This window comes from Populus euphratica, unplaced genomic scaffold (genome assembly GCF_000495115.2).
Source record: "Populus euphratica unplaced genomic scaffold, PopEup_1.0 scaffold387.1, whole genome shotgun sequence".
Classification (NCBI taxonomy): Eukaryota; Viridiplantae; Streptophyta; class Magnoliopsida; order Malpighiales; family Salicaceae; genus Populus; species Populus euphratica.
The window spans coordinates 156,270-180,743 of NW_011500277.1; the positions used below are offsets into that span (position 1 = coordinate 156,270).

Sequence of the window (24,474 nt, forward strand, 5' to 3'; positions counted from 1 at the left end):
TTTTTTTGTGTGTTGAGTGATGTCAAAGTACTGTACTTATAGTAACGCGTCAACAACTTTAATCGGGTCTGCCAGCTTTAACCCAAAGTCAGGCCTTCCTCGCTAGTTCCTTTTTAAAGTGAAATCCTGTGCAGTGACAGCAACTTGCCTCTTTAATTAATTACTACTATGATTAATTTTAAATATTCACAGGCCATATGGGTCATGCATGGTCCAGGACATGAATCTGAACCAATCTGAGAAGGACTGAATTGACAAAAAATATTAAGAATTAAGAATATTATAAAAGAAACATTTGATGTACTTGAATGTCTGTTTTTGACTAGGAAAATCCATGTTTAGTGTCTTAAAAAAAAGTTGATGATGGTTGTTTAATGTATATTACAAGACATGTCACGTCATAGCAGCATAGACCCCATGAAAACTCTTTCAAACTCATGTGTAATTTCCAAGTTTCGAATTTTGGTTGGATTTTTCGAAATAAAAAATAAAGATAAAAATGCATTTCGTTAAAGATATATAAGGATAAAAGATATAAAATAAATCTATTTTTAAAATAATTTATTGAGTTGTTTAGGCTACTGAACTATATTAGACATCATTTTTATTTTTATTTTTATTTTTTAGTTATTTTTTTCATCCTTTTTGTACTAAATTCCTGTTTTTTACCATTATCTAAAAGGCTATTTTTTAATGCAATTCTTGATTACTATATAAAAAAATCTCTAAGATAAATTTAAAATAAATATCTATAGTTTCGAAATAAAAAATACATGCAGACATATTCTTTTTATTTTTACTATTTTCATCTTTTTAATATATTTAAGACTAGTAACTAGACAATATCTAAGTTTTATCTGTCACGTTAGTAAAATTAATGTATTAACAAATTGTAAATAGCATTTTTTTAATTTTATAATATTTTAAAAACATGGCTTTTAAATTAACAAATAATTGGTGAAACTAAAAGCTTTGTTTGGTGGTAATTCAACTCCCTTACTATCATGGCATTAAATAAACTTAGACCTAAGAGATTTAAGAAGAAAAATGGAGAATCCAAAGTGTTTTAGTTTATTTTGGCAATAAATTGATGGAGTGTTTAAGAGTGTGATAATATTTGTTTTTTAATGTATTTTTTATTAAAAAATATATTAAAATAATTTTTATTTTATTTTTAAAAAATTATTTTTGATATTAGCATATTAAAATAATGTAAATAGATAAAAAAATTTAAAGCAAAAAATTAATTTTTAAAAAATACTTTTAAAATATAAAAACAAAATGTTAGGATGATAGAATTGTTTAGAAAGACCTTATTCTATATGGTCTAATAATGAAAGATTTTATGATGGTGATTCTAAGAAGTGGAGTGCTCATGATCCGATCCTTCAAATCCTAACCTATTAAAAATAGAAGATAAGCATTCAAAGTAGATTTTGTTTAGCTTATAATTAACTTCATACTTATATATATTACATCAGGCTGATTATGTAGAATCATCATCATTATATATATATAAAAGGGAGAGATATATATAGTAATTAATAGTGATCAAAATAATTATGATGAGTCGAGAAAGGTACAAAAAGGAATAAGCAAGGACTCTTGAGTGCCAGTAAAAAGTTTATGTAAAATCATATCACATTAAAGTCACAATTATTTAGTCTATTTTTCAAGTACTTTTTTCTTCTATCGTTATCTTTTTGTTTGTGTTAACTGCAAAAAAAAATTGTTCCTTGCTGTCTTCCCTTTAGCCACTAAGTTCTCCATCGGTTCCTATTGAACATTTATAATCAAGGATTCCTTAGGGTTATTTTATTTCTGGGAATAAATGTTTTATTCCTTTCCAAAACCTTGCATATGATCACCAACGACTGGTATGATGCTCACCTAATTAATATTTTTTGGCTTTTAAATATGGTCTTTGCTGCCCTAATTAGCTTTTAATCAGTGCGTTGGAATTAACAATTACAATTAGATTATATTTACATGGGATCAAATTAAGAAGAATTTCCTAGGGGGACAGAACCTAAATTTAATATCTAGTTTTAGAGTTAAAACTTACAAATTGTTCCCGAGGGATGCAGGAAAGGCCGGACCCCTGCCAGCCATCTGTCCTCGCCACTTATATATATATATATATATATATATGTTTGTTGAGAAAAAAAAATTATTATACATGTAGTACGTACAATATACAAAATCGAACAAATATATGCTAGCTAGGGCTTTGAGGTTAAGGAAGCAATAATACAATATTTAAGCTAAGCTTATTGCAATTATGATAGCCAAATCCAACCACTACACTAGCAATAATTAGGTATTTTTCATCTCGAGATCATTTGAAGCTAATAATTAAAAAGATGAAGTAATTAATTAGTCCTCAACCTCTAGTTTGGTCTCAACTCCAAGTCTATCTAGTGCACTAAATCTATTTTAGTGGAAATATTTAATATAATAATGTAACGTAATTTCTATAGGGCATAAACATATATAACCAATACTTCTCAAGGAACAAAAAATGCAATCTTTTTAGATTAACGTGGGTGTCCGGGCCAGCTTGCGCGCACCACGACTAATCCCACGGGCCCTGAAGTTAACGACCATGTAAGCCTCCAGTGGCCATCATATGAGCAACCAAGGACTCGAACCTGAGACCACAGAGGGAGCAAACCCCTTGATCCCAAGTCCTTACCACTTGACCACCACCTAGATGGTTAAAAAAAAAAAATGCAATCTTTCTTATGATATTGCAGAGGAGTGATAGGAAGCCATATATATATATATATGCCCCTAGTAATCACCATAGGGTTTAGCTTAAAACATATTAAAATACACATAAAAATAGAAATTCATATATATATTGCATGACTATGACCCCCAACCCTGAAAATATATATAATACTACGGATTTCTGTATCATAGCTTTGTACTTGGCCAATTTTGAATTAGCAGAGGTACTGCCTCCAGAGTCAAAGGGGGCCTCCCCTATCACCCCCGGACATAACCATCTTATTTCCTTAATTCCCACCAACAAAGCAATGATCAAATAGCTATAGACATGCAAAGCAATAGCAGCAGCAGCAACAATCAGCCTCAGACTAGTCATTCATCAACAAGCCGTTCTTCGGACTCCGGTGAGGCTTTTGGGGCAGGAAACAAATGGGCATCAAAGCTTCTTAGTGAGTGTGCAAGAGCAATCTCAGAGAAGGACTCTAGCAAGATCCATAACCTTCTATGGATGTTAAATGAGCTTGCCTCTCCTTATGGAGATTGTGATCAGAAACTGGCATCTCATTTCTTGCAAGCTCTCTTTTGTAAGGCTACCGACTCCGGCCAACGGTGCTTCAAAACCCTAACAACAGTAGCTGAAAAGAGCCACTCCTTTGATTCAGCTAGGAAATTGATACTAAAATTCCAAGAGGTAAGCCCATGGACTACTTTTGGTCATGTAGCTTCAAACGGTGCAATTTTGGAGGCCTTAGACGGGGAGAGCAAACTTCACATAATTGATATAAGCCATACCCTTTGCACACAGTGGCCTACTTTGCTAGAAGCTTTAGCTACAAGAAATGATGAGACGCCGCATTTAAAGCTCACCGTCGTGGTAACTGCTAGCATTGTAAGATCAGTCATGAAAGAAATTGGCCAAAGAATGGAGAAGTTTGCTAGGTTAATGGGAGTGCCCTTTGAGCTTAATGTAATTAGTGGGCTAAACCATTTAGGAGAGCTCACAAAGGAAGGGCTAGGAGTTCAAGAAGATGAAGCTGTCGCGATTAATTGCAATGGGGCATTGAGAAGAGTTGGAGTAGAGGAAAGAAATTCTGTGATCCGGATGTTTCAATCACTTAACCCTCGAGTTGTGACAATTGTTGAAGAAGAAGCTGATTTTACTAGCTCAAGATATGACTTTGTCAAGTGCTTTGAAGAGTGCCTTAGGTATTATACACTATATTTTGAGATGCTAGAGGAGAGCTTTGTCCCAACTAGTAATGAGAGATTGATGTTGGAGAGAGAATGTTCAAGGAACATAGTTAGGGTTTTAGCTTGTGATGAAGGAAATGATGGAGGAGAGTGTGAAAGAAGGGAGAGGGGAAACCAATGGTTTGGAAGGCTAAGGGAGGCATTTTCCCCTGTTGGGTTCAGTGATGATGTTGTCGATGATGTCAAGGCATTGCTTAAGAGATACCGAGCTGGGTGGGCACTAGTGCTACCTCAAGGAGATCATGAATCAGGAATTTACTTAACATGGAAAGAAGAACCTGTGGTTTGGGCTTCTGCATGGAAACCCTAGAGGAGAATTATGCTAGAACACCATGATCTCCACACTCAAAATCGAGGCTTAGCGTGGCAATTTATTCACAATTTGAGAAGCACTGCCATGAACACAACATAGTGATTCCTGTCAATCATGAAGTACTACTACTTTCACTTTTCATTTCTTCTTCTCATTCATGCATATTTGTGTCCTCTGTACTCCAACTTTTCTTTTCTAATGCTTTATGCTTGGGAGTTTGTGTTGCTTTTTAACAGCTTTAATTAGATCATTGTATTTGTTTGAAGGTGTTTGCACTTGTTCCTCTTTTTCAGTTCCACAGCATCCCTTTCCCTTTTGGCTTTCCTGCTCAATATGTTTCTCTTCTTCCCATAGTGGGCAATTTGTAAGCAGTACAAGTTTTCATAGAAAGCGATGATATATATCAATGATATGATATAGTTTCTATCCATTCAATATCCAAGAATAGCTAGCATGCACCACCTTTAATTTTTCTTTTCTTTTCTAATCTTTTTATTCCCCTTTATTCCTTCCTAATTTCCTAATGTATTATATTGACAAATCTTCAGTGGACTGCTGGTGTAAATTAGCTACAAACAGGTAAGCATAAGTACATGCATGGGAGGATTCGGTGTATAGTTTAGGTATTGTTCTTGTCCTTGCTTTCCATCTTCCTGCATTAATTCCCATGGCAATTCAAGAAAAAAATTGAATGATCCTCTCCTTCAATTCTTATTAGACTATTAATGTCTACCGGAACCTGGCTAGCTGGTGACATATATATGCATCCAGTCCTTCCAAAAGGAGAGGAAAACAAAATGGAAAAGGAAAGGAAAGAACAAAACGGGATTAAATAAATGACTATTTGGGAATATATTCGTTGATGGTGGTGGGTGGCCTGCAAGAGCACCCATTTATTAATGTTTAAGCCTCCGATACATTTAATTATCATTTAATTATGTTATATTTATTTATCGATAATTACACTGAAGAGTTTCGAACTCTAAAAAAAGAGGAGATATTAATTTCAATTGATTTATTTATTTCTTCAACAAAAGTATATAAAAGAGCTTCAGGGGTTTTTTAAGAAAGAGTAGTTATTAATGTCAATTTATTTATTTATTCTTCAACAAAAGAGAGGCAAAAATTTAATATTTCTTGGAGAAGATACATGAGAATTAATTAATTGAACTTGTTAGATTCTAATATATATATATATATATATATATGTTAATTGAGATATATAAAATTAATATCTAAATTAAATAATTAACCACTTTCTATTTTGGCCAGTCTATTTTATTGATTTTTGTATATTAAAATCAAATTTTTGTATGAAAGAATATTTAGACAAATCAATTAGCACATTTAAACTAGCGTATAAAAAAAATTATTCGTCCCATCGATCCTTCGAACCATAATGGATAACACTGTTGCAAATCCAATTACCACCACCATATATACCCAAGAGCCAAGCAGATTAAACTAATTTAATTTATTCGCTTGATGCTAATGAGCAGATCTCTACATCATCAATTTGGAGAGTAGCTTGGAGATGACGTTTTCAATGATGCATGACTGAACTTAATTTATTAAATTATTTGTCCTAGATCAACACAGGAATCCTCTCCTCTCTGCGATGATGCTGTAGGGGAGCTAACCTAAAATTACCAAAAGACGAGAAAGTTTCATGGGCAAGTGGAAGAACAAGTTGTTTCATGGGCAGGTGGATGGATGGTAATAGGTTTTGGCGAGCTACTGAGAAACCACAAATTAATTAATGGGTTCTAGACGCTTCACCAACTATGCGAAAAATGGTAGTAATTACTTTATGACAACATTCTCTTGCGAGGATCTAAACTGGATAGATATTAGGGTTCCTGGATTAGGTGAAAAAAAGAGAGTTTATGACAACATTCTCTTGAGGATCTAAACTAGATATGTAGCTAGGGTTCGTGGATTAGGTGAATCTACTAGGGCATTTCTCATGTCACTCTTAACCTACCACATTACACATCTTATCCACTAACTTCTCTCTATTTTCATATGCCAAACTACCTGATGAATCGGTTGAGATTTCCATGTACGTATCATAAAATGTTTTACAGGAAGAAGGTAAGATCAATGGGGTTTCTTATTTTCCTTCGCTAATCGATCCCATGTGTGATCATGCATCACATAATTGATCATCAAGAGGGGCTGTTCTATTGGAAAAGGGACAAGAGAGGACAGATTTGTGAGGAAATATACACGTAAAATTGACATAAAGAAAAGAGAGAGGGACCGGGAGGAGACCTTGGTGGCAAACAGATGAGTACCAACTAGATCCCATGCTTGCTTTTATGTCTAGTGATTTGAATAGCATATTTGCCTTTAATTGCCATACTTGTGTAGCAACTTTATGCCAACATTATATAGTGGAAAACATCTTTTGTGGATTTAGACAAGACTTTTGCTATTTTCTCACTTGCATCTCTGGTAGATCATGCATAGCTTTCTTCAGAACCTATATTATCATTAACATTTTCATCACATGCTCCCATACACACAGATACACTTGCCGTCAAGCACGCATGGGCACATATATAATTGCAAAGAACCTTCCTTTCTCTTCTTCAAATAATTTATTTTACTCATCTTTTCATGTTTGTTCTCTTGTTATTAAAATTGACATGGAAGATTCATGCATGATCTCTACACAACTTTAAAAACACCAAGTGACCCCACAAATTAATTTAAAACTCGGTCAAAATATGATTTGATTTTTTCAAGAAAAAAATCAAAACTATGATATTAAACTCTCTTTTAGATTTAGAAAAAAAATATTTTGATTAATTTGAAAAGGAGTAACTTGAGAGTGGCTTTGCTTAAACTCTTTTTTAATGAAAAATATGTTTATCAGTGGTCTCACCCCTTAATTTGTGCCATATAGCACCTCGGGAGTGGCTTTGCTACCAAATGTGATAGTCTCTATCCAATCCATGGAAGGTATTGTTTGTTTTGTTTTGACCACACATGCATGGCTTCATGATTTTATCCCACAAAAAGCATCTCAGGGTTTAAAACTTTGACCATCCATTAAAGCCCTAGACCACTCTAAGTGCCATCTCCAGTAACACCACTATTTTTTTATATTCCAAGAAAAATAAGGTACTAATTGAATCATGTCTTCTTCTCACCGAGTTCTTTTGCCAGCCGACATTGCTTTATAAATGGTAACAAAAGAGAGTATGTCCATTAACATCAGCCAAATGCTAGAATATAATACCAATCTTATAACTATAACAATGAAACTAAGCCATGCTCATGACCTAGTTTAAAGTCTAGGTTATGAATTGAACGAGTTGACTGAGAAACAATTTCATTTCAATTTTTTAAGTTAAAATAATTTAAAAAAACAAATTATACTTTAATTAAATTGATTGAGCTATGGGTTGATCCCGAGTAGAACATTTTAATTCCATGTTAACTTTCTTTACACACCCAACGGAGGGCAACCAGCTAGCCGAGTAGAACTTCTTGGCAGCACATGAAAGCGAGCACAATAGCAATAAATCATAGCCTGAAAAATCTAACATGAACCAGGACTCCACCAAAGTAGACTTTTCCGAGTCTAGCTAGAGAAGCTTACGTGCAATCATAAATCATAATGTGTGCTATTTCATTTTAACTCGAAACCATTGATTTATACTTTCCAAAGAAAGTTCCTTCTGGTGGATACAAAATCCTCCGAACGCCTTGATTGTACAGCTAACTACACCTATTTATCTCATCCCTCTACTTTTGACATTTTCATGATTTGATCCCTCTATTTTTTATTAAGTTCATCCATGCAGTCCATGATCAGTAAAAATCTGTTCCCTCGGTTCACTCGCGTTGATTTCAATGTTGTTGTTTTTTTAATTGTTTGGCACAGGAGTCAGAATTAATTAAAAAAAGAAACAAATTGACGGAAAGATATTACTAGTAAATGCAAAAATACATTGAATATATATATATAAATATAATCTCTCACCCAGCTGGAGAAGCTTGTTTTTGTACGACATCAATTACCTTTTATATCTTTAATCAACTCTTCTTTAACTGTGGGATCGTATCAACTTCTAGATTCTTATGACTTTATCGAGTTTTGTGTAGTATGAATTATATTTTGATGTTTGTTGTTTTTAAAAGTATTTTTTTATTTTAAAATATATTAAAATAATTATTTTAGATTTTTTTGTTAATTTTTAAATTAGTATATTAAAATCATTTAAAAATTAACACCTGAAAATATTAATAAAAAAACACTTTAAAAGTTGATTATAATACAAAAATAAACACCCATATGTGTTAGATTGAGTCATAAACAAATTTATTTAATATATTTTTATTTTAGATGGGAGCTTTTAAAAGATATGAGAAAGAAAATTTTTTGTCAATACATCAATGCATTGTTTTAGAACTTGGCTTGAACTCGTGAGTTAACTCTAGGAGATTCAAAATCTAAGCTAAATTGGTTTGAATAAAAATTAAAAAAAAATAATCTAAAGTAATCTAATTAAAAATTTAGATTGACCCACCACCTGATTAGCTCAAAAAAACTTGGTCAAAAATTGTTAATTTTATTTCTTTTTTATTTTTATTTTTCAAAATGATGTAATCTTTGTTTTTTTATAAAATTAAAAAAATAAATTGGCTTAGATAAACTCACCTAATAATTATATCGTATTAATCTCTAAATCAAATTTAAAAGCTATGCTTGTATATTAATGATTTGTCTAATTTTTTTTATTTCCAATTTAGCTCGTGCACGGACCCTACCTATCTCCTTAAAAAGAGATGTTTTAAAGGTTTTTCTTTCACAATCATTCAGCGAATTGAATAGGAGGCAAATTGAAAGGGAAAATGTATTGCTATTATTGGCCCCTATATTTTATCACTTCACAATTATTGATCATTCAATATTGTAAGTTACTCCTCCTCCCTTCCAAGATTATTAAAAAATTAAATTAAATCATATGTTGAAAATTATTATTATTATTTAAATTTGTAAATCTTTGTTAAAAAAAATTACTTGCACACAAAAATAAATATGTATAAAATTTTAAAGAATTTGGCATAGGATTAAAATGATCAATAAATAAAAAAATTCGTGCAACATAACAATTATTCAATCAAATAAATATTGAATTAAAAAACATGCTATTAATACAAGTTTAGGAAAACAAGTCTAGATTAGAGAGAATAAATAGAAAAACAAGTCTTAAAAAAGCCAAAAAAAAAAAGAACTTAAGAAAATTCGAAACACCCTTTCTAATCTATTTAGAACTTAAAAAGTGAAATATTAATTACTCGTAATTCATGAATGTTTATTAATTATGTTGAATGTAATATTCATTAATAAATATGCATCTATAATTCATAAACATTCATAAATATATTCATTCTTATCATATTATAATTAATGAATTAGTTCATGTTTTAAGATATTCTAGGGGCTAAAAATTAATGATCAAACATAAATTTAATATTAAAATATATTTTTTATTAATAAAATTTAAGCTCAAACTGATCATAAATCACTCTCTAATTCACAAAACTATTTGGAACTTGAAACTTTTGTTATTCGAATTAAGATTTTTTTTTAAAAATAATTTCACATTTATTTTTAATTAGTTTTAAAAACATGATAATATTCAACGTTAAAGTAATCATATCAAATTACAAAAATCCAAGATGATTTAAACTCCAAACAATCATTATAAAACCGATTCTAACAATTTACTTTAAAAGATGATATTATATTACCTCTTTACCTTCACAACAATAAAAGGAATCAAATAATATCAATAATTAATACACACTCGGAGAGAGAGAGAGAAGTATTGAAATCAATGACAAATAAAGAAGAAACTACATTAGCTAGGAGCAACTACTCTTGAGGTTTGGACTCAAGAAAAAATCTAACAAAATCCATCCTTATCGATTAAAAAACTTGGGTGGGTTCAAGGACGTTTTAGTTGAGAACTAAAAAACTAAAGAATTTTCTATTAAATCTAAGAAACTTCCGAACAATGCTTCACTATGATGTCATTGAGAACTAAAAAACTAAAGAATTTTCTATCAAATCTAAGAACTTTTTGAACAATGCTTCACTATGATGTCATCTAAGAACCTTTTGAACAATGCTTCCCTATGATGTCATTACACCTTGAGAGCACCAAAACCTTCATTTCTATTCCAAGCAAGTCTCCAGTATCCATCATCAAGGCTATATTGCATACAATTATATGGTTTTCTAATAACCGTAAAACCTCTGGTCAGCTTTCATGAATCCTAATACATGCACAGTTCAGTTTTAGTATAAAGAGAAATGAATCAATTATTGTATAACATCGTGATCGAGAATGACTCTTGAAATCCGAGACGGAACAAATTTTTGCACAAAAGCAAACCCTTTCTCATTCCCTCCCTCGTCGGAATGGGTTTTTTTCTCCTTCAATCGGAATGGTATTCATCGAGTTAGATTAGCAATGCTTTATACATTTTTTTTTTTTTATCATGTCCCTAGTAATGCTAGTATAACTATAGTTATAAAATCCAACTTAGATCAAGTTGGATTGACTTGAATTAATTTAAGATAATATTATTTTAAAAAATTGTATTTAATTTTCATCAGATTAATTAGAGTTTGAGTGTAGGCAACTTATATGAATCAAATTTTGGATTTGATGGGACACCAAATAGACTCACCTGTGGTTTTTATAATGCTGACTATTTGGTAGCTCGAAAAAAGAACAAAACACATAGATCAAACTATTTAAAGCCTTTGGCTCAGTACCCAGTAGCCCAATAAGTTGGAAGCCCACAAATATAGACTCTGGCGTAATAAAATCAATTTTATAGGGCCTAACCAGTCAGAAACCCAATAAATTTTCTAGGGTTTAAAATCAGTGATAATTGTCTCATTGTATGTATATATCTCCACTTTAACAGAGCTAGGGTTTGGGGCGTGCTTATACATCACTGAAAACGAAGATCTCTCAAAATGGTACTGCTCTTTTACCTCCCTTTATATTGATTACATTTATTTGTTTGTTTGTTGCAGAGATCATGTTTCTTCGTGGTTTGTGTTATTATCTTTGTTTTTTGCAAGACAAAACGATGAGTTTCTGTGCGTGTTTTGCTTTTTTTCATGTCTATCTGTCTTTTGGTATCTGGGATTTGTTGGGTGTTTTTTTATTCATTGTAACATTTTGAAAGATTGAAACTTGGGGTTAAGAATATAATGAAGTTTTTGACTTTTTGATCGTGGAGCTCTTTTGTTTTGGAGCTTGTTCATTGAGTTCTTGATTTTTTTATAGTGAAGGAAGGAAACCCAGAAAAATAAAGTTGTTGTGGGATCGGAAGAGAATGGAATTAGTGATTGGTTAATGTTAATGGTAGCTTTATGTGTGAGAAAGAAAGTGATATTAGGTGTGGAGTTGAAATTGCCTGTAACTGTAGCTTTCTTAAGTCGAATTAGGTTTTAAAGCAGATTTACTGCAATGTGATTGTGGAGGTTTTTTTTGTTGGGATCGTTTTTATGTCTGTGTTAAATGATTTACTGAATCCAGTGGCGCTCAAATGTTTAGTCTTAGCTCGGTGGGAACTGGGCATGGTCTAAGGTACAATTTATTGAAATCTAGGGTTCTTTCTAGTAAGACTGTGAGTGAAAGATGTCTAAATTTTAGAATAATAGAAAGTAGCCTGCAAATGGAGATAGATAAAAAGGATATGGTCTCATAGAATTTGAGTACATTTGTTGCCTTGCCATTTTGTTCCCTGTCCTCTATTTGTGATCAGATGTATAAATTGCTATTGACCCATGGGAAGACCTTTTTTTCTCCATTTAAGCACCCTTTGCATCAATGTGAATTTAGTTTTTCAAGCCACTGGGTGGAGTTTTGGACTTTTGCATCTTCAATCTCAATTGTTTTGGGGTGTATGAATCTCTTGATATTTTGAAATTCTTTTGTCCATTCTTCTGCATTGAAAGAATTTTGAATGAGGTTTGAGAATGGTTGCGAAAATGGGTGGATGTACTTTATCATGTTTTGTCAATTCATATCATTTGATAATTTGATTTTATAATATTTTTTATTTAGTGATATTTTCAATCATTTCATTGGTGCTTAGTGTTTTTTTTTTTTTTTTGATACACAGCCTAAGCAAATCCATGAGATCAAGGATTTCCTTCTAACTGCCAGAAGGAAAGATGCACGCTCTGTGAAGATCAAGAGGAGCAGAGATGCTGTCAAGTTCAAGGTTCGCTGCTCGAAGTACCTCTACACCCTTTGTGTCTTTGACACTGAGAAGGCAGACAAGCTGAAGCAATCTCTTCCTCCAGGTCAATTATCAAAAACCCTTCTTGTCAAGTTATTATTCACAGCTTTTATTTGTTCCATGCTTCTCTATTATTCTCAACTCGTGAAATTCAGAAACTCAAATTTGTACATAGAACCAATAAGAACACGGAGATAAACCAAAAAATAAAAACCACTACCAACAAGGCATATATGCATCTGCATTAATTATCAACTTGAGATGGTGAGATGATTTTAGTATCGTTATTTCTGCTATTGCAAGTTATTGATGATAGGTAGTCTTTTTCCTTAATCGCATCTTCATTATTTGCCTGCAGGTTTGACTGTTCAAGACCTGTGAAAGAAGGTAGTCTGGTCCAAGCTTGTCAGTTGATTTCTAGGAGAGATATGAACAAGAATTTTCCTTTCTCATGTTCCTTTTTTGATGTTTAAAGTACTTCCTGAAGGATTTTGGCTTGGTATTTCACTGTGATGAAGTGATTATGGATCTTTTGGTAGTTAATGTCATCCTGAAATTTATCTGAAGTTTTGTGGTTTTTTCTTTTGATTCTGTCTATAATGTCTATCATCATCTTTTTCAAAGCTTTCATAGTTTTTGGATTCAAACAGCAAGCATATGGTCCAAACATCACTATTCAATTTGGGGTGATAACTTTCTGTGTATTTATCACTTTCGGGTAATAACTTTGCATGCTAATTTCAGGTTATATCCACGTGTTGGTAAAGAGCAATTCAGGTAATAACCTGGTTTCATGGCACCTAGTTCGGCCAAAAACTTGCCATTTTCGGGTAATAACTAGGTTTTTGGGTAAAAACTTGGCATGGAAACATCTAGTTCGGGTAAATACTTGTAAAGTTCGGGCTAAAAAACTCGGCATATTCTGGTAAAAACTTGGCATTTGAGGTTGTGCTGTGGCATGGAAACACATTCTTCGGGGAATAGCTAGCCAAGGTCGGGCCTCAACTTGGTGTACAAGCACTAATTCGGGCGGTAGTTTTTCGCTAATCCCATATGTTTTCAATTTAGTTTAATAACCTGCCATGGGAACACCCTTTTTCGGTTAGTAACCTACCTTGAAACTCCAATTTTTGGGCGATAGCTTTCCCTTTACGTGCAATAACAAAGGGCATCTGGGAGCCAGAAAAGAGCTTACAATATATATATATATATATATATATATATATATAGAAAACTATTTTTTAGCCCAAGTATTGAAATATATTATTTAAATACTTCTTAGATCAATTAATTTTTTCTTACAAATCTAAAAATATTAATAGTAAATATATTAAAATACAAATGGGTGTTAAAATGGATTTTTTTTATCGGTGTACATAAAAAAATTATATTTACACTAATTAAAAAATTATATCAACAATCTAGTTTAGAGCTTTTCTAAACGGCTTTTGCCATTCGAGATAGCATCTCCAAAGAAGCCAAATTAAAAATATGCAATAGGGTAGCTATATAAAATGACAAAAAAAAAAGAGCATATTAAATGCATTAAAAATACAACTAGTTTTTCTAAATAACTTTGTATCATTAAAATACATACATAAATAAAAAAAACTATATTTATATTATTTAAGAAGTTATATTAACAATTTGAATCTACTAAATAGCATCTCAACTTTTAGATATTCGATCATTGGTTTCTGAAAAAGAAAATTCAGAAGATGATGATGTCCTTTAATTGAGGTGGGGTTGATCGTTTGTATTGAAAAACTAATGGGACAAGGCTTCAAGCTGTCCTTGAAAATGATTGGCTGTAACAAAGGGGTAAGAAATTTTAAATTATTTAAAAATATATTATTTTGATAAATAAAATGCACTTTAAAAAATAAATTTAAAAAAATTCAATTCGGATGACCTTAACTTTAAACGGGAAGAGAATTGACTCTATAAATGTTCAATTTATAATTCGATTGATCATATTAATATCAGATTTAAGTTAAAAAATAAAATGATAAGTTAACTTTTTATTAAAAAATAAAACAGTATTATTTTAAAATAACCCGGATACATCTAAATTACCCAGTTTAACCCGACCTTTTGGGGGCCGGGTTTATGGCTTTGCATAAAGCAAGCTATCGTGGATTCAAGACGGGAAGCACACCTCCCATATCACTGTATAATGACAAATATACCCTTATTCTGTCACTGAAATGACCCACTAAATCCTTGGAGGACCTTCCTGTGAATCAAACATTTCTTGCATGTTTGAATTGTCTCTGTGATTCAATATCTCTCTCTACCGCACCTCAGATACTTATAGTGTCAGAAAAGGAGAGAAATCCCATCCCTCCAAGGTAAGTTGGTTTTTTGTTGGTTTTTTTTTTAATGGAATCTTATGTTGAGTATTTGACTGGTAAAGAAATAGTTATTTAGAGAATAATCAATGCTCAAGGTAGGTAATTGAATGTGTATCTATGCTTGACAACCTAGAAAATGTGGGAAAAGATAATGAGGGGTTTTCCATTGAGCTAAATACAATAACTTTTCTTTGTTTTTTTTGGTATTTTAGTTAATTCAGAAATTTGCAAAATTAAGATTGATTTGTTGTTTTCTGGGAAATTCATGAAGGGTTTTTTTTTTTCTGTTGCATTAATTGGACTGATGGAGATTTCAGCTGCTGGAGAACGTTATGAGAGTGAATTTTAGTTCAAGAATTGGTTAAACGACAAGTCTTTATTGAGGGATTCTACCCGTACCCTTGTTGTGAAGCATTGTCAAAGCTTTTGTTGAGTTGTAACTGTGCAGAAACTAGAAAGATGTTTGGGAAGTCAGTGGTCCAAGTGTCAACATGCCCTCCTATGCTATTTTCGTCATCATTGATTAATGTATCTCCTGGTTCTTCAAATTTCCTGCCTTGTCTTCCAGCAAGACCGCAAAAGAAACTCTTGGGGGTGCGGGCTATGTCAGCAGATACAGGACATAGCCAACCACCACCCTCTTCTTCGGAGAAGATGAATCCACTTGCTGTTGTTTTGGAGGTACCTGTTAATATTTGGAGGCAAACGTTAAAGCCATTAGGTGATTTTGGGTTTGGTCGGAGGAGCATATGGGAAGGTGGTGTTGGGTTGTTTCTTGTGTCTGGTGCAGTGCTTGTTGCACTCAGTTTGGCTTGGTTGCGGGGGTTTCAGCTGCGATCTAAATTCAGGAAGTACTTGGCCGTCATTGAGTTTGCTCAGGCTAGTGGTATTTGCACAGGAACACATGTTAGGATTAGAGGGGTCACTGTTGGTGAAGTTGTCCGTGTTAATCCTTCCTTGAAGAGTATTGAAGCAGTTGTGGAGGTTAGATTATAGAAATTTATTTTTTTGTTTCACCCTGGCATTTAAATACTAAGTTTTGTGGTTTTATTAGCAAGTCAAATGCGCCCCCTTGTATTTTTCAGGTTGAGGATGATAAAATTTTCATACCTAGAAATTCACTAATTGAGGTGAACCAATCTGGTCTTCTCATGGAAACAATGATTGATATTACTCCCCGTGATCCAATTCCAAAACCTTCTGTCGGACCTCTTGATGCTGAATGTGTTAAAGAAGGTCTAATTGTATGTGATAGGCAAAGGATAAAGGGAATTCAAGGGGTGAGTCTGGATGCCTTGGTTGGGATATTCACCCGTATTGGACGTGAAGTAGAGGAAATTGGTGTTGCCAATAGCTATGCCCTGGCTGAGCGTGTTGCTGCTGTTATTGAAGAGGCAAAGCCACTGCTTACAAAGGTGTGATGTGACCTCCTTATGCTTTGTTCTAATTTTGATTGATAATAGATAACCTCGAATACACTTTTTAACTAAATAGCTGTCTCACATTTGCAATCATCAACATGGTTCTTGTGAAAATGAAGGCTTTCTTGCTGCACTAGTTAAATGTCACCTGCAGCCTTATGAAATTTCTTCTGACCTTATTTATCTTGATAAAATATGCTGCATGAGGGCCAATCAGTTCAAAGAATTTGCTGGGGTATCCTTTGGGACCAAAAGAAGTGCAGAATTCGTGATCATAGAACAATTGTTAAAATTTTAATAAAATGAAAGAGAGATTTAACTTGAGCATTGCTTTTGTAATTTTTTTTAAAAAACTATATATTTAGTTTAGGTGTTCAGGAACTGTCTAGACTCTAGCTTGTTTATTTGATTGATCAAGTAGATGGAATTCTATAAATGGCAATGCTTTTCAGGGTTAAGATTATTGGCCTTCAATTTGTAATGACCATGAGTGAACAACATTACAGAATGTGAGAGCACAACATTCCATTGTACTAGAAAACTTAAAAAGTGAATAATGTATTCTCATTCCTGTTTCACTAAAACTTCAGCATTATTGTCATATATGCATTATGATCCTTTACAGGTAGGCAATTTGGACAATGGTCAGTAAATTTAGTGCGCAACTTTTTCAACACTTTGAATCTGTCTGCATGTATTCTGTGCATGCACTTGTCCACATTGTGATTGAAATTGTTCCAATTCTGTTGTCAACATTTAGCTTGTACTAATGCATACTTTGATTTGATGAAGTGATGTCTCAGATAAAAGCCATGACCGAAGATGTTCAACCTTTGCTGTCTGAGTTTCGTGATAGTGGCCTACTAAAGGAAGTTGAGAACTTAACCAGAAGCCTAACACTAGCTTCTGAAGATTTAAGGTGAAATCTCCCGAATACTTTCTGTTATGTCACCTCCCTCCCTCTCTCCTTCAGTGGCCCCCAAAACCGCCAAAAATTTAACACACATAACCTTTTTTACCTTGGGAAACAATTTAGAATGTTCATTGATGTCTCACATTTTTTTTACCTTGGGAAACAATTTAGAGTGTTCATTGATGTCTCACATTTTTTTATTATAACGTTCACATTTGATTGTGACCTAAATGAGAAATCCAAATATGACCAAAAAGAAACAAAGTGGTGGTTTTTTATGGAAAGCTAGGTTTACTGCATCTCTCTCTCTTACTAGCTCACAATTGTAAACCTTCCCTTTTCTTCAGAAGGGCACATACATCCATTATGACACCAGAGAACAGTGAGTTGATTCAGAAGTCCATTTACAGTCTGATTTTCACTTTGAAAAACATTGAGGTGGGATCTTAATCTGAAACTTGTTACTTTTTTTCTGATAATGCAGAAATCATGAGTGATTTTGTTTGTTTGTTTTTTCTCTGTTCTGTTTATTCTTCAACAATATCAGAATATAAGCTCTGATATTCTGGGATTCACGGGTGATGAGGCTACAAGACGGAACTTGAAAGCACTTATAAAGTCCCTCAGCAGGTTATTATGAGAGCAAATGAACTGTGAGCATGGCATGGTAATCTTCAACAATTGATTATTAGATGGCATGAAATGTTTTCATGATTATGTTAGCATTGATGTAGAAGGGCTCATGCCAGAGTGTTTGTTGAATGTTTTCCCTTGGCCTAGCTAGAAGAGACAGGTAATGCTTCTTTGACGAAAGCATTTTTGTTATAGGAAACCGTTGATTGGCATTCTGAGTATCTTTTCCCAACCAAGAAATTAAGTCCATTTCGCAGAAGTAGATTACATCATCAAGAATTTATCACATAGTAAAGAATTTTTCAAAGAATCACAGAAACTTCCATACGTATTTTGTAGTAAACGTGCACAAAGATGAAGACTGACTATTTTGAAGCACTTACTGTCTTGTGATTGCATTTTACATACCTAGCTTTGTGCTTCCTTTTGTCTCAATGGAAGTCATTTCCCATGGATTTATGCTAGTGTGACCTTGAATCGGGGGGCTTCATCTTGCATTTTTAGTAGGAAAAACCATCATGTTTCAAGCAGAAAGTAACGTTTTCATATCGTGCATTTGGTGTTAGATGAATGGATTTCAACCAACTTCTTTTATGATGCATTTGAGGGCTCCACGACTTGGTTTTCGTTTTCCCCAACGAGCACATGGCCATAATTTTTTCTCTTACGAGAACCCAAATATCTCAAGTGTTTTTAACAAGCCCTAGAATAGGGGTCAAAAAGGAAGGGGCTGGCTTACTGTTCGTTAGGCTTTAGGTCTTCCAAACTGAGTCCCAAAAAAAATCTGATTTTTTTTTAAATTAATGTTTTTTATGTTTTTAGGTTGTTTTAATGTGCTAATATTAAAAATAATTAAAAAATATTATCTGAATATATTTTCAAGTAAAAAGTATTTTAAAAATAACTGTTATTGAGGTATTATTTTTTTCTGTTTTTCAAGCTGCAATAAAAAGAATATGAAAAAAAAAAAAAGGTCTCTTGCCTTTTCTTCTTTTTAACGAGGTAATGGACTAGAGGGGAGAGCTAGCTCTTCCTAGCTATTCTTCTTGTTTAGGAATAGAGTAATACTCCAATTTCTTTTTTTTTTTAAAAAAAATGGGGTTGGAAAACGGAAAACTAGTTTTTCAATTTTCCAAATTTGTATTGAGTTTGAAAAACATATTTTACAAATTATTCATAATTTTTCAATATAAATCTTACACTGTTTTTCAAATGAAAAAAAATAAATTAAAGATATTTTTTGTTCATTTATCTATAAGCATTTTTTTAGCCATGTAAAATATTTAAATTATTACTTCTCTATATCTTTGTTTTATTTAGTGGCATAAATTTAATTTTTATTATAAATCTAATGTTATTTATATGATAATATTTTATTTGAATGAAATAAAATAAATATTCTATAATTAGATTATTACAAATACAAAAATATCAAGATGATTATTATAAATTATTTTTAACAAATGAATACGCTTTTTTAATTTTCTATTAAAAAAAAAAGGAAAGGAAAATTGTTTTCCACTAAGCCCATGTTTGGTTTCAGTTGAAAGAACTCGAATGAGTAGTTTTATGAAGATGTCTGATGGGTTTTATCTTCTCTCTGCTCCAACTTACTGAAGCTTTTGAATCCCTCATTTTTTATTTTTTATTTTTTATTTTATTTTTTACAAGACGGTTCATCTTTCCAAGAGTTTTGACTTCCTTTTTGGCACTCCAAGAAGACGCAAAAATAAGTGTGAAACAAATTGGTCATGTGAACTGGAGTTGCCTAAAAATTAAAGCAGTCGATATTTTATGGGTTTACCATATTATTCATTCTATTAATTTTTTTATTTTAAATTAATTTTTTTTATTTTCAAATGTTTTGATATGTTAGCATAAAAAATAAATTTAAAAAAAATAAAAAATAATACTTCAATGCATTTTCAAATAAAAAAATAAAAAATATCCAGTAAAGCATCAAAATGGTTTTGCGAAATTTTCCATAGTGCATGCACCGCTCGGAATGAATTCAGATTTTCAACATGGGAGGCATTGTTTTTCTTTGTTCTCTTTTTGTGAGCAACTAGGCATGAAATTTGGAGTTGACTTAGCATAAAACCCAGAGTCCAGAGTAGGGTTGTGTCGACCTGTGAGCTAGGCCTGGTGTGAGATTAATCATTTTGTTGAAGAGGTGAAAACGAAATTCATGACAGCATCCTCGAGATCTATGTTTCCGATTTTCTGTCCCTTTTTTTTTATAGCGAAGTTCGTGATACAGGGATGTAGAAATTATATTTTAAAGTGTTTTTTTATTTATAAATATATTAAAAATATATATTTTTTAAAAAATAATTTATAGTGTTTCACAAAACAATCCAAGATCATGGAAAAAAAAATTAATTCAATTTTTTTTACAAATATGGTTGAAGTGCACTCCCATACACGCCCATAATTAACGTGGGAAGCATCGTTTTGTTGAAGAGGTAAGTAGGAAATTTATGACAGCATCCTCGAGATCCAAGTTTCAGATTTCAACAACTTGAAGTATTGAATATTTTCAGCAAAACCTTATCTACTTCTATGTACAAGAATGGGAACTATTAACAACCTGCTTTGTCATTTGTTTTTGCTGTAAATCCTTTCTTTCACTGCTCAAGCTTAGGTTCCCTCCTCTTCAAGATTCAAGTTCATCAATGAAGGACCTTCAGAGACTTCAATATTGCTGAATATGGAGCTCGACATCGTGCCCTGGCAATTTCCAATAACCCATTTTACCTCTTCTTTTACACCACCACCCTTAATGCTTTCACTCTTGCCCTGAGCATCGGAGGGCCTGATTCAATGATGCGTTGGGCTTCGGAAGCAAACCGAAGCAACCCAGTTCGTGAGAACGCTACCCTCACATTCGGCAAAGATGGAAACCTTGTCTTGGCCGATGCTGATGGCCGCCTTGCCTGGCAAAATAGCACTGCCAGCGAAGGTGTAGTTGGCTTGAAATTGCTTTCCAACGTTAATATGGTCCTTCATGACAGATTTTGATTATGCTACAGATACACTCTTAGTAGACCAAGCTCGTGAGTAGGAACATAAACGGCGTCTATAGTTTGGCGATGGAGTCTAAGAGATGAGCAATGTATTACAGAAGTCCAAATTCCCCTGAGCCATTAATTTATTTCTCATTTGATCTTGGTCATCTAGAGAAGGGTCTTCTTGAGGCTCTCGAATTCAGATGTCGTGCAGACCTCCATGCTGGTGGTGTTTCTAGTCTATATCTCGGTTATAGTGTAGCCAATTCCTCCACTGGGGAGGAAATGGAACTTGCTAGGCCCAATTACAACGCCACATTTCAGCTATTACAGAGTAGAGTGTCGATCATTTCATGTTCAAGAATTCAAATGAGGAGGGCTGGTGAAAGAGGGTGGCTTATGATCGTAACACTTTGACTGAAGTTGCAAATTCAACTCATCTAGGGTACGTTAAGGTTCCTACCTAATTCATTCAACTCTATGTCTACTTGCTTTAAGTTCATTTCGATATGCCATGGAACACGAATGAGAGGGATAATTCTTCTATTTTCCTCTTGCAGAGATTTTGTTTTTTCTTGCCTATCCCCTCTTCTTCTCCGTGGTAATTTCATTAATGAAAAAATAAGTTTACAATCCTTTGCTAATTTCAAATTATAGTTATCAAACCTAGTTTAACTTAAAATTAATCTAAATCTGGACTCAAATTAGGTTTTAAAAAAATTAATCTAGAATTGATTCTCTTTTATCCTGTTGATCCAGCAAATCAACTTATTATTTATTATACCCTATCAAAATCTAATTTTTTTTTTAAAATATTATTAGAACCACGTCATTTTAATTTTTTTAGAAGAAAAATAAAATTATATTATTTTAACTTACTTAAATTAATTTGTGATTCAGATTGTAAATTTAATAACTTCAATTATAAATTAAATCCAAACCCTTACATTTACAATCCAATGTGCTAAATACTAGTTTCTAAAGAAAGACTTTAAGCATATTATATAAACATATCCTATATTTTAAAAAAAGTTACAAACTATTGAAATAATTAAGATTAAATATAAAAAAAATAAAATTTTAAATAATTTGTATATTATAAATGTTTAATCTTAATCTAAATATAGATAAAATATATATAAATTAAATTTAAAATATTATTTTATCCTTAATAAATAAAACTATATAAATATTATTTAACACAGACATTAACGCAAAGTTTTATTTATTTCACAAGTAAAAGTCGGTGAGGTTAATTATTCACATCAACCTGCTTATGTCAATGTCTACTTATTTTATCATATGGTCCTTTTCATCCTTGTTTGCATGTATAGTCCTCTGAGTTCTAGCTTCCTTCCACATTTTCCCCTTGTTGTGTTTTCTTAATTATAATTTTTCTGTAAAAAATCAAATTAAGCAACAATTCAAAAAATAATATTTTAATGGCTTAAAAAGGAGAAATACATTTGCACCTATCAGTCTATTCTTATAAAGTCTCCACCTCTAGCTTTATCTTGTTTTAAGTTTTGATTGGTAATGTTTTAACCTGTTTTTTTAATTTTAAATTGTTTTTTCACCTCAAAAGCATTAAATTAATAATTTTTTAGATAATTTTTTTATAGTTTTGAGGTGATAATGTTTTTTATTGTTATTTTTATATATTTTTTATTAAAAAGTATTTTTAAAGAAACATTATACACTATACTACCAAACACACATATAAAATTGAATGGAATATTATCTTAGATCTTTGAGAAGATGCATGTCAACTTTTTTTTAATTATTATTATTATTATTAGGTTGATCATAAGAAATATTTATATAAATAATGTAAAGGTCCGTTCTTGCCTACCCTTGGTACTACTGTTGATCATAAGAAGCTGGTGGAGCGATGGTGATGTTTCTGCAAAATGAATACAAAATTAGTCATGCGTGGTCTATTTGCCATTCCAAAAATAATTGCTAGGCACTTCTCCATACGTTATCATCATTATTATCCTGCAAAAAGGCTTAAATTATTCCAAGTTTTTATATTATGGAAATTAATAAATTCTTTTACAGTTTTTCTTGAATTAAAATCCAAAATTATAATACAAGAAACAACTCAATTTCTCACACAAACCAATTCGTGAATCCAATTGAAGTGATCATCCAAGCAAAACTATGAAGTTTCCTCTACTTCTTTAGTCCCCTTCCCTCATCAAGAATTCAAGTACAAGTATAATTATTAAAACCAACCCAATACAAGGTCTAAATCATTAATTATAAGGATTAGTTTTGATTAATTTTTTAAATTATATCTAAATTAAATATGATTGATTAGGTTTTAAATCAACTCTCCAGATCAGCCGGATTTAATAGCATAAATTTAAGTTATTTAAGCAAAATAAAATCTTTTCACTTGAAAGTGTTTTGGTTGTGTTCTTTAACTCGTCGGCATTGTTAATCTTTTTGCTTAGGGATTACTTTGCTGATGAGTGTTGTCAAGAAACCAAACCTTCGTGCTTTATTGATAATTAACTATAAAGCAGCAAATAATTACAAGCCCTTTAGCGTATTTTAATCCTTAATCAGATTACTTTATTCATTGTTTTCAAGTGGTTGAACAAATTTCAATAAATAAATAAAAAGTAACAAAGAAATTATTAGGTAATAAGTCGCAAAAGGGTGTGTAAATGTGTTATGTGTCGGCAATCATGAGATGAGTAGTTATTATTTGCAAAAAAAAAAAAAAAACCCTTATCTTGCTTGAGAGTTTGAAAAAAAAAAAAAACCCTGATCTTGCTTGAGAGTTACACTATGCCTTTTTTTCATCCTCATTTTAATTTTATTTTTTATTTTCTTAGATTTTTTTTGTTGAAATATTGGAAATTAGAAGAAGATTTATAGTCTGCCTGATTGGATTGTCTTCCAATCAAAGTCATGCCTGGTTTTAAATGAACAAAATAGGTGTCAAGTCTCCATCAATGGTGCCATATCAACCTTTCCTAAATTAAAAATTAAATTCATATACTATTATTCAAACACACAAAATAATAATAAAAATAATCTTATACTTTTCCAATAAAAAAATATATTTAATTTAGTTCCTTATGATCATCATATACAATTGGGAGTATAATTATAATTACTTTTTAAATAACTTTTCACCTTCTTAAAAAAAAAAAAAAAAATCTTTAGAAGCTCCATGCATTCACATCATTTATGTGCATGAAATTCCTTAAAAAAATGCCCGAGCTTCAGAATCTATCAAACATGGCTGCAATCATTAGATAAACTTTTTGCAAGTGGCTACTACCATGATTCAATAAAGCTTTCTTCTTCTTTTTTCATGTTCAGTGACGTGATGTATAAAAGTTTTTAAAATATTTTCATTAAAAATATATTAAAATAATATTTTAAATTTTTATTCTCAATACATAATAATTATTAAAAAAATAGATAATATTAATTTAATATTTCATCTTAAAAAAAAATCAATATAGAAGAGCAGAATAAAACAATACTAAAATCAGCCATGGCTGTTGTGAAATTGACGAGCACTCATGGCTGTTGTGAAATT

The 24,474-nt window shown here is 31.9% G+C and overlaps 3 protein-coding genes across 4 annotated transcripts; all 3 read left to right on the top strand.

The window, feature by feature from the left end:
• The first annotated feature begins 2,839 nt into the window (after positions 1-2,839).
• Positions 2,840-4,727, top strand: LOC105113083 (protein SHORT-ROOT-like). Its single transcript, XM_011009101.1, has one exon. The coding sequence runs from the start codon at positions 3,062-3,064 to the stop codon at positions 4,292-4,294; it is 1,233 nt and encodes a 410-aa protein (XP_011007403.1). The 5' UTR covers positions 2,840-3,061; the 3' UTR covers positions 4,295-4,727.
• Positions 4,728-11,201: 6,474 nt separating this feature from the next.
• On the top strand, positions 11,202-13,169 carry LOC105113082 (60S ribosomal protein L38-like). The gene is made up of 3 exons (XM_011009100.1): positions 11,202-11,309; positions 12,464-12,647; positions 12,942-13,169. The coding sequence occupies exons 1-3, from the start codon at positions 11,307-11,309 to the stop codon at positions 12,962-12,964; spliced, it is 210 nt and encodes a 69-aa protein (XP_011007402.1). The 5' UTR covers positions 11,202-11,306; the 3' UTR covers positions 12,965-13,169.
• A 1,672-nt stretch (positions 13,170-14,841) lies between these two features.
• Positions 14,842-18,144, top strand: LOC105113081 (protein TRIGALACTOSYLDIACYLGLYCEROL 2, chloroplastic-like). Of its 2 annotated transcripts, XM_011009098.1 has the most exons (6): positions 14,845-14,934; positions 15,255-15,921; positions 16,023-16,352; positions 17,162-17,277; positions 17,619-17,709; positions 17,819-18,144. In XM_011009098.1, exons 2-6 carry the CDS (start codon positions 15,397-15,399, stop codon positions 17,909-17,911), a joined length of 1,155 nt encoding a protein of 384 aa, XP_011007400.1. In that variant the 5' UTR covers positions 14,845-14,934; positions 15,255-15,396; the 3' UTR covers positions 17,912-18,144. The 2 variants fall into 2 exon arrangements, with proteins under 2 accessions (XP_011007401.1, XP_011007400.1); XM_011009099.1 differs by lacking the exons at positions 17,619-17,709; positions 17,819-18,144 and having other exon boundaries at positions 14,842-14,934; positions 17,151-17,168.
• Positions 18,145-24,474: the final 6,330 nt, after the last annotated feature.